The 11,596-nt window shown below is 31.1% G+C and overlaps 1 protein-coding gene across 1 annotated transcript; it reads left to right on the top strand.

Annotated features, from left to right (window-relative positions):
* The first annotated feature begins 1,092 nt into the window (after positions 1-1,092).
* Positions 1,093-11,496, top strand: LOC134706958 (plexin-A4-like). The gene is made up of 12 exons (XM_063566389.1): positions 1,093-1,110; positions 1,665-1,802; positions 2,391-2,501; positions 2,977-3,070; positions 4,091-4,269; positions 4,740-4,891; positions 5,164-5,260; positions 8,800-8,936; positions 9,673-9,846; positions 10,284-10,380; positions 10,953-11,213; positions 11,467-11,496. Exons 1-12 carry the CDS (start codon positions 1,093-1,095, stop codon positions 11,494-11,496), a joined length of 1,488 nt encoding a protein of 495 aa, XP_063422459.1.
* The last annotated feature ends 100 nt before the right edge of the window (positions 11,497-11,596 follow it).

The raw sequence follows: 11,596 nt of genomic DNA, 5'->3' as shown, positions 1-11,596 counted from the left end.
TTAAAAGTTTTGTGACAGGAAATTTATAGAAATGACCATATAATTGATATTCATGTCAACACCGAAGTGCTGACTACTGGGCTGGTGATACCCTCGGGGACGAAACGTCCACCAGCAGTGGCATCGACCCAGTGGTGTAAATAGTTATCAAAGGTACCAGGATTATAATTTAATACGCCAGACGCGCGTTTCGTCTACATAAGACTCATCAGTGACGCTCAGATCAAAACAGTTAAAATGCCAAACAAATACAAAGTTGAAGAGCAACGAGGACCCAAAAATTCCTAAAAGTTCTGCCAAATACGGCTAAGGTAATCTACTCCTGGGAGTAAGAAAATCCTTAGTTTTTCGGAAAATTAAAAGTTTTGTAAACCGAAAATTTATAGAAATGACCATATAATTGATATTCATGTCAACACCGAAGTGCTGACTACTGGGCTGGTGATACCCTCGGGGACGAAACGTCCACCAGCAGTGGCATCGACCCAGTGGTGTAAATAGTTATCAAAGGTACCAGGATTATAATTTAATACGCCAGACGCGCGTTTCGTCTACATAAGACTCATCAGTGACGCTCAGATCAAAACAGTTAAAATGCCAAACAAATACAAAGTTGAAGAGCATTGAGGACCCAAAAATTCCTAAAAGTTGTGCCAAATACGGCTAAGGTAATCTACTCCTGGGAGTAAGAAAATCCTTAGTTTTTCGAAAAATTAAAAGTTTTGTAAACAGAAAATTTATAGAAATGACCATATAATTGATATTCATGTCAACACCGAAGTGCTGACTACTGGGCTGGTGATACCCTCGGGGACAAAACGTCCAGCAGCAGTGGCATCGACCCAGTGGTGTAAATAGTTATCAAAGGTACCAGGATTATAGAACACTCTTTAATTTTGTGTAAGAGTTAACTTGTATTTTCTTTACAAGGACTGTCAATTCTACCATTCATGCTAATAATCATACATACATGTATATATAAAGCTTGTAACGTATATATTTCTAGATGAAAAGTATCCCCTTTTTACCCCCTTGGTACAATTATCCAGTAGGTACAGAAATGATCAAAACCTTAAACTTCATCTTGTAACAATGTCAGTACCTTCTGATGTAACAAAAAAGTTTTTGCCATCTTTTAAAAAACTCTTCATTACATCTTTGCTTTTCTTTAGTTAAACTTTTATGACAAAATTATTACAAATGTAAACTCAAATACTTATGTAGATAATGCTTTGTACCACTGTTTTTAAGATTCATGTCATCTAAATTGAGTGGTTTCAGCATTAATGTTGAAGTGAATTTAATCTATCCTAACTGCTCTTTTTTCTATGTTTGTTATTAAAAAAAATCTTTATTTTTATACAAGCTCTTTTTACTATTTTGTAAATCATCAAGTAAGAATTTTCAGAATTGAAAAGAACTGCTCAATATTGCGTTAGCATTATTGTATTAACAGATTCCATTTAAAACATTCTGCATATTTTTTTGTGCGATTAACAATATTTGTACATTTAATGGATCAACTAAATTAGATATGAGCATGAAACTAGTTAAATAATGGGAGGATTTATGATTTTCTGTTTCTAGGGAATATTAATTTCATGGTAAAATACAAATGGAACATTGTTCTAAACATTTCATAAGTTCTTCAAATGTTTTTGTAGCAAATCTATGGTGATAGAATACGACGAGGTCCAACATTTTGTCCAAAGATTGACAAAGACCGAACTGGTGATGTGTATATACACAACAATACCAGCAAAGAAGTAGTCATCATTGGGTCTTATTTTCCTGAGATAAAGGTAATTATTTACCAAATAATTAAAATAGAATAAAATAGAACATACGATTTAAGGTAAATTGTCAGAAGGATATTGTTAATCATTTTCAAACCAATCATTTCATTATGACTATATCACTTTGCATTTCATATTTGGTCACTATTTGCTTATATTAGATTGAGCATATTTTATTTGTTTTTGTGCAACTAAAGATACTTTAAAGTAACCTTACTGATATGTAAGTGATATGGTGTATTGATTAATGGGAGACAAATCATATTATACAATTACATTTTTTTTAGTTCTGAAAGATATAGCAATTTTATTTCCCCCAGGGACTCTGACTATTTCATTAGCTCTACAGATTAGCATCTGGAAAACTATTGTGCCTAGGGAAAGTAGTCACTGATACTGTTTCCCTGAGGAAAGTCATTTTATCCGTATTTGATTTATAAAGAAAATAAAGCTTTAATATTTTCAGCACTACATTTTGATGAAAATCTAGTCACAAAACAAATATTGAGTAGTTTTAATAAAAAAAAAATGTAGAATTTGTCCTTCTTTTTTAACATTCTTGAATTTCGACCAGTGTTGATTAAATATTTACAGAATGGGAATGGTTATAAATGCATAATTGGAACAGGTGCTCATAGTAATGGGAACATCGAGGCTGTGGCTACCAGAGTGTCAGGGACAGAACTTAAGTGTCACGTTCCATTGGTACGTATTAAAGTGCTATATAATCTGCAATATGCTCATCAATTAACTGAAGATGAAGATGGCAGAAAAAGGATTTTTTATCTACCACTTAGAAGTATATGGAAGGTGATAGATAAGATTAATGTACATCTTTCTATGTATAAACAGCTTTGATCAATTTATATAATGTGTGTAATAAAGAATAGTTATTGCAAGCTAAAACGTTGACTTTGAGAAAAAAAACATTACGCACGTTATTCATTGTGCACCAAATTTTTTATGTTATTTCTTCATAGATAGAAAAAATATTACAGACATTTCTTTTAATTTAATTCTAAATTCCTATTTAAACCGTAGAAAACCATGAAAAAACGTTGATGACGTCACGGTTACATGACTAAATTATGTCTATGGGCTCATAACAAAATAACGTCAGCCAATCAGAAGACGCGTTATATCCAAAATTAAATTATACGATTTTGTTTTTCTTTTTTAGATATCATACGGACTACCAGATAGTGGTATCATCGAAGCCCGTCTCAGAGTGACATGGGGTAGTGAAGCAGAAATTGAAAATGATGGGGCTATAGGTAAGATAATGATATTTATAGATTATCGTTGATCATCTCAACAAGATTGATTTACTTGCTTGAGCCTGAATGGCGAAAGTGAGAAAAGCAATCAAGTTGAGATGACCAATGATAATTTGTTTATCTCTAATTTACCTACAACAAGTTGTACATTTCATTGATAACGTGCAAGTGATACCTTATTTTCTATGAATAATTTTTCATATCACTCTACTGTGTTGAGAAAGGAAATTATCAGTCAGTAGGATCAAAGGAAAATTTTGTAAAATAGCGATAGAAGTATAAAATTTGTAGCAGTAAACTCCTGACAAATGGGTTACTCTTCATTAAAAAATATCAACTGATTAATAATTTGTTTTTTAGTGGAAACCTAATATGAAGGTTTTATCTAACATTTTTTTTTATTAAGCATTTTTCTTAATAATTAAAGATCACTTTTGATTTCATGATTGGCAGAGATTTAAACGATTCACATATTTATGTACATACAAAACTGCTGCCTTTACCTGTATAGTTTCTGTTATATATGTCTTCTATTATTCTAACTTTAATTATCAAAGTATATCTTATGTGTATGTTTTGCTAAATGTATGATATTCTGAAGTTTAATTTGAAAAATTGATGGTCTGCTTTATATTAAAATATAAAGCCTATATAAGATTATTACATTTTCGTTCATTTTGTCTAGAATTTTTTTCCACCTCTTTTCATGAATTTATATGCGGCTTCACCCATCACCCATTAATTTTTTTTTTAAATTAAAAGAAATGGTATATAAGGAATATTACAGCAAAAATATTTGTGCAAAGGCTGGTGCCACTGTTTTTTTCTTCTGAAAACTGTCAAAAATTTTGCAGAATTCTGAAAACAAAATCTGGATTTTATGATTTCCCTTTAATGACAATAGGAAGTCACAAATGATGCAATTAAAAAAAAAACCATTAGACATTTTAGCATATGTTTTCATCAAATTTTAAACCTTTTTTTTCACAAATCAGAGTTTTAATTTTTCATTTTTAGTGCAAATATACAGCTGTTCCAAAATGGCTCATGGTGACTGTAGTCTCTGTAAGAATTTTGAGCAATCTCGTACGTCGCTGAATTGTCAGTGGTGTGATAACCCATTGCAATGTCAATACAAGGATCACTGTTCTGCAGTTGGAGCAGTTGCAAGGTGTCCAGGTCCACATATTGATTCAGTAAGTTTTAAAATATGAGCATTGTATTTAACATTCAACTGAAGTTATCATCCAGATTTCAGCCTAATACAATATAATCCACTTATACCAAAAACATCAAATATCCCATTGATGTGACTGAACTGCATGTGATTTATTTTCTCCATTTTACGAGTATGAATCACTGTGAATTAATTTTATAAATACAGCAAAGTTGACCTCAAAACATTTAGAAATTTTATTATATAAGATTTTAGACTAGACAATCGTTTTATTATAGATGGTTATATTGAGCAATTCATCTTTTTTGTTATGTTGGGCCAGGAAGAACATGAGGTTGCTTTCTTATTTTCCTTCAACATATAAACAGATTTCATAATTATGTCCTTACTTAAATATGAATGTCGCTTTATGTATTTCTTTGGAATCATCGTGGAAACTGTTTTTACATAATTAATAATTTGTTGCTATATGAAATGTCTGCAATGTAGGTAACTCCACGGGTAGGCCATGTTTATGGAGGTACAATTGTGACAATTAAAGGAAGAAATCTTGGTGCTGTATTTGTTGATGTACAGAATAATGTGACAATTGCTGGAGTAGCCTGTGTTCCTAATGGTGATCTGTACCAACCTGCCAGAGAGTAAGTATACTACTTAGAGTCATTTATTACTGTAAATAGCTATTATTATTAACTAGTCAACTCTATAAACCAACATGTTAGTACTAAAGAAAAGCACTGAAGGGCAGAGACTATAATATCAATAGTTTCATAACTTCCTTATAAATCTGATGATTAGGTTATCCCTATTCAATGGAAGCAAATGCTTTCATTTTATAAGAAACTTAAAACTAATCATCAGATTTATAAGGAACTTATTTTCCATGGTATATGGAACTTTGTTTAATTTACAGGATAGTTTGTATACTCGGACCCAGTGATGCAGGTGATAAAAAGGGACATGTCGTGGTTCTTAAAATATCATTCAAAAATTTTGAATTTCAATATATGGTAAGTTGTAAACTTTAAAGTATTATATACACATGGAAAAAAGTGTTGCAACACCAAATTGAAATTGAAATTAAAAAACACTCTTTATTTTTTTCTAATATAATTTGTTGGAATAGAACTAGTTAAACATTATTTACATATAACCTTAGTTTGATCAATAATTATCGACTCGATAAGTTCTTATCTGCACATGCAGCTACTGTACCCGTAAACAGCAAAACAGGTGTTTTTATCCTGATTGTTTGCAACACTTTAGATAACCAAGTGTATAATTTTTGTGATTGACACCTTGTAATGGGTCCTCCACAACTCTTTACCGCAGCAAGATGGCAGATTATCAGCATGAGAGAAGTAGGAAAGTCGCTGTGACAACCGCACGTATTTTCGGTCATCACTTTTCCGCTTTTAATCGTTTTGAGAATAAAAATCAGACAATAAACGACACAAAACACTATCCGAGATCAAAAAGACCCCCAATGCCATCTGCTATGACAAATCAAACATGATGAAGCTTAGTCAGAAAAAACCCCATTGAATATAATACAATCCTAAAAAGAGAGTGGTGGGCATACAGGAGCCTTTTAACAATATTTGTTCGAGATTGACTCATCTCTACTGGCTATTGTACGATAATACCATTTCGGGGACCTTTGCGTACGAACAGACACACAGTTATCCGTATCCAATGTAGTGCAGAGCTCGTCGTCAAAATTGGAAATAAGCATCGTGGAGGAAGATCCATTGTTTAAATGGAATTCTGTTTATCTTCCCTGGCCCGATCACAGCCAGGATTTGAACCATATCGAGCATATATGGGACACTATTGGGCGTAATGTGCGCGAAAGGACACCCAAGTCCCGTGATGAAATAAACAATACCCTTCATCGGAAATGGTTGCTGCAACAAATTAGTCGATTTATGGCAGGAATTATAAGACGTTAAGTGGCGGTTGACCGTTTGAATGGAGATTATGCACAAAGTTCTAATTCTTTGGCGTATAACGATCAACCATGATGTGAATAATCATCTTAAGGTTAATTTTGAAAAGTCTGACATTGTGAAGTTCGACTACAGTTAAAGTTTTAAAATGCAGTTTTTTGTACAAAACACTTCATTTTGTTTATAAAATTGTGGTTAGATAAATCTTTTTTTCAAACATTTTTTGTTCTTTAAAATGCCAATGTAATCATAAACTATGTTTCAATATTATTTTACAAATATTTTATCATATTCCATCCAAAATAAAAGGCTAATGGTTCAAGTTTAAAAAAATCAAGGTGTTGCAATACTTTTTTCCATGTGTATAGATTTCATGTCTGAAATTAATGATAGTTAGAAAACTTTGATGTTATTGTATTTTTCATGATTTTGAGGAAGCTTTTACAAACATTGTAGCAATTGTTTCCTAATTTGTTAGTGTTCGCATCTAGTTTAGCTATGCAGACTAATTTGATGAAGATTATAAAACTCATAGACACTTAGAATCAGTTTTATAGGATCCTTTCTTATTTTAAGGGATTGAATAATGGGCTAAATTGCGTAGGACATCTGCTATACATTGATTTAAAATTGTAAATGAGATGGAAATTGTTAATTGTATATGTAGGACTCTAAAGTGCGATGGTGCTCTAAAGTAGGATGGTCACGCTAAAGTGCAATGGTCTACGCTAAAATACAATGGTGTTTCACGCTAAAGTACGATGGCTGTTTGTTTGCTAAAGTACGATGGTATATGAGTGCGATGGACCAAAAGTGTTAGATTTTGGGACTAAAAGATGGAAGTATATGGATGTTAAAAAATTGTGTTTTTGCAGAGCTAAAATTCTAAGCTATAATTTTGTAATAGGCTTTATAAATATCTGTGGCTAAATCTGACTTTTTAGTCTTGTTCAGTCTCGTTGAAACTCGTTCTTGAATTATTTCCAAAACGTGTGATACAAGTGGAAAATATCAATGAAAAATATTTTAACGAAACATAAATCTGTGAAAAAAGTGTGTATTCATAATGAACGTTTTTTTAGTAATCCAGTTTTCAAATTTTAAGACCAATCAAGTCTGAATTTTTAGCCAAAACTTTGAAAAATGGGTGAGGGATACAAAAAAAAACATTTTACCGGAATCATGTACATCCCATATCATTTTGGTCTTTTCAAATTTGTTAGATATGTAATTTTTCAATCAAACAAAAAAGGTGAAATAATATGCATTGTGTTCTTAAAACTGAGAAAAATCACAAAAATACAAAATTGACAGCATGGTTAATTTTACACAAGAAAAGCGTCACAATATGATAAAACTTTCTTATATTAACACCTACCTATAGTTTTTTTAAGTAAAATTTATTCAGATTGGTCCACTTCATCTTTGTAGAAAGTATGAAAAAAAGTTTAAATGTGGAACTGTGATTTTTTCAAAATAATTGCCCCAAAATAGGTAAAAATCGATGAAAAATGGGTAAATCATCAAAATTCGGGATTTTCAAAGGTTCATAGAAAAAAAAGAAGTGCACCATCATATGATTTTTTCTTCACCAATTATTTTGTCACAGTCTTATAAACCAAAAAACAGTTAAGAAAAAAAAGTTTAATTCTATAGATTTTTGGCTCCTCAGAGGTGTACATCCTGAAGTGATTGTTCCTTAATTTTTAAGACCGACGTTTTTATTGCTTAAAAGGTATATTAGGTAACAAAATACTATATTTCATGCAAATTATTTTTGAACTATTCGGTCGTATCAAATATTTGGATCATTGGTGTAGCTTAATTACCGTTCACACAGTCTATCAATTATTTGAACTCCTCCCTTGCAGGCGCCATTGAAAATTACACTTAAAAAATTCGTTCATTGTCAGAATGTTTAACATGTATTTGTATAAGCTTTTAATAAAATGAGAGAGAAAAGGGATGTTTTCTCTTTTTTTTCGTAGCGAGTACATGAAGATATTATATTTTCCTACAATGTACAAACTAGTGATTTAGCTGACAATCTATAATTTATGCATGAATTTGAAAGCATGTACCTTTGTTTTATAGACGTTACTTTTCCATAAAATTCACAATATTATAACAGCTGACAAAAACGGTTAGGTTTGAATTAATTAAGTCATGGACATGACAGTTGTTCATGAAATATATGTATATTTTTGATTTGTATAAACGACTTTTAACGTCGTAATCCATCTACGTTTCTAACGTCTATACTTTCGCATACTATCGCTCTTTAGCGTGTCGAGGAATCACACTTTAGCGTAGACCATCGCACTTTAGCGTGACCATTGTACTTTAGCGTCCCCATCGCATTTTAGAATCCTACATATACAATAAGTTTAAAAGCACATAATAGTTATCAAAGGTAGCAGGATTATAATTTATTACGGCAGATGCGTCTCTTGACTACATAAGACTCATCAGTGACGCTCATATCAAAATATTGATAAAAAGCCAAACAAATACAGAGTTGAAGAGCATAAACCTTACTTATTTACTGTTAGAACTATTGGTAGATAGATATGTAATAGTAGTGATATATTTATTGATAGAATCCAATATTACAAAGAGTAACACCAAATAAAAGAGCAGTGTCTGGAGGAGCAATTTTGACCTTGCATGGTGATCCTATCTATTTAGGAACCTCACTGGAGGTTACTGTGAATGATCAAATGTGTAATATATCAAGGTATGTATAAACATACACGAAATGAAATGGTGCTCCGTGTGCAGCACATTAAACTAATATAATTCTCATCTGTTATAAAATGATTGATCAGAAAATCAAAATTATAGAACATTGGAATATACCAAAAAAAAAAACAACAATCAAACCAAAAGGCAGACTATAGCAAAAGGAAAACAATGGAGTTTCAACACGGTGAGTATATTCTGCACCCAGACGGTCCCTTGAAAATTGTGCACTAGTTCAGTACCTTTTCAATGTTTATAGATCTAAAAAGTATGATCAGGAAAAAGATCCACAAAGAAGTAAAATAAACAATTTCAAATGTCAACAGGTCAACACAAGATAATATTGTTCAAATCCAAAGGCAGTGTATGAATGCCATTTGGCTATTTATAGATATACTGGTATCATAAATATACATGAGACTAATATTAAGCAAACGTAGACTCCAGAAACTTTTATAAGTTAGGAAAACATCTTATAAAAATGGTTAATTATGCAGGTTTTTAATGTTAAAAAAAGGACAACATGAATCCTTAAAAAAATGTACATTCAAAGTTGCAGTTATATACCAGATGACTAAATACTACCCCACAGAACCCATAAAAAAGTATCAATTTCCAGGGTAAAGAAATGAAACTCATAGTGCATTTGTATATAGAAAAATATTTAGTTTAAAGGAGATAAGCAGTTTACAAACTCACAAGGTTTGATTTTTTTACTTGTTTATTTAAAGTAAAAGTACAGCACAAATCAAATGTCGTCTGCCACCTGGTAAATTGGGTAAAGCTAAAATTTCTGTCAAAGTTGATGGTAATGAGATCAGACAGGATATGGTTGGCAATACAAGTTTAACATATGTAGCAGATCCAGAAATCACAAAGATACAACCATTGAAAAGTTTCAAAAGGTCGGTAAAAAGTGTTGAAGTCATTTTATAATTATAAGTCATGACTCTAAATTGATCAGTTTGATTTGCCATATGTGACTGAGACCATGTGACTTTCAAATTGCCTCAAATATAAGAAAATTGCTTATTTAGGTATACTTCTCACCTCCAGTTTCATACAAAAAAAAAGTGGGTGAAAATTTTACACTCGAATTTGAAAGTTAAGAAATTAACCATGCAGATAGAGTGAATTATACTTCTAGTTTTGAATGTTGTAAAAATTGTTTGTAGAACATTTACGATACTTACTGACAATTTTTTTATACTGTGTAATAAGCTATTTCATTATGAATCAAGTAAATTTCTTAAAATGGATAGATGAACATATTCTGTATCAGTTGTAAAATCGTATCAATTTATTTGTATGCGTAATGCATAATTTCAATGAATACTTTTAGTGGAGGTAGAAGACTAACTGTTATGGGAACTAATATTAACATTATCGATCACCCAAAAATGTTCATCTGGACAAATTCTGTCAAGTCAAATCTTACGGTAAGTTTTATTGGACATTTTTTATTATTTGTAATAAAAAAGACTTGTTATTCAACTGTGTCATTAATATCATGACGTTCTGTATAAATTTAAAAGAATTTCTGGAACTTGATTTGTAATGAAAACAAATTTAATATAGATAGTTTGTTAACCATGTTTTGGAGTGAAGATATATTTAGATTTAAGATTTAACCTTTTCATCCTCAATTTGTCCCATTGATTCTCAGTTTGTACAGCACAACTCATAAACTGTTGATTTAACTTTACACTATTATTATTAAGTGTATCACACAATTTTTTTTTTATGATTGATGGAATACTTTATGTTATGTTGAACACCATATGAAGATTTGCCTGAATGAAATAATTTTGGCAATATATTTGAATTACAGATGAAGTTACTCTTTTTTCAGTACTCTCTGTATGAGAAATAAGTGTGTTACCCTAAAAGTCTTCATTAGTTTAAACTCCATCTTTACCTTGTATGAAACATTTATATTGTAAATGTCGGTGATTAGCTATTATAAAGTAATGACAAGCTTGCTTAATTAGATTAAAATATGTTATTTCAGAACTGTCAGATCAAAAATGAAACATTGATGTTTTGTCAATCACCAACACTCTTGCCAAGAGTCAGAGGACTTAGACAATCAACAACAATGGTGACAGCGGCAATTGGATTTATAATAGATAATGCAGTTACAGTCCAAAATCTGACTGGCATTAACAGTCAGTTACAGTACTACCCAGATCCTAAAGTGTATAAGTTTTACCTTAATAAGGAAGACAAGGACAATGTGAAACTTTTCAAATCCGAAATCGTTATCATAAATGTAAGTTGTAAACTTAAAAGATTGCAGATAACAAAATATAGCAACTTGAAGCCATGTTTTTGCTATTATAATTAGAAAGTTTTGAATGAAAAAATGTTTTAATATTGGTGAAAAATGCCATAACCTATTATTTTAATTACTGTCCAATAGATTAAGCTAAGCGTACCAGGAGTTTATTTTCATTGGACTATTTTTTTACTAGAAAAAAAAGAACTGAATCAAATTTGTAAGGAATTGATTATATCCTTGCAAGGTGAAGGAACAAAAACTGTTGTTGATTTAGAGTTTTTCCCCAAAAAAAATAATGTAAAAACTAGCCAACAATTTTAAAGAATGTAAGAAAAGCTTACAAGTATTTCCTTGTAAGGCTATTGTGTTTTTTA

Source organism: Mytilus trossulus, chromosome 1 (genome assembly GCF_036588685.1).
Source record: "Mytilus trossulus isolate FHL-02 chromosome 1, PNRI_Mtr1.1.1.hap1, whole genome shotgun sequence".
Classification (NCBI taxonomy): domain Eukaryota; kingdom Metazoa; phylum Mollusca; class Bivalvia; order Mytilida; family Mytilidae; genus Mytilus; species Mytilus trossulus.
This window is presented reverse-complemented; position numbering and strand designations above follow the sequence as displayed.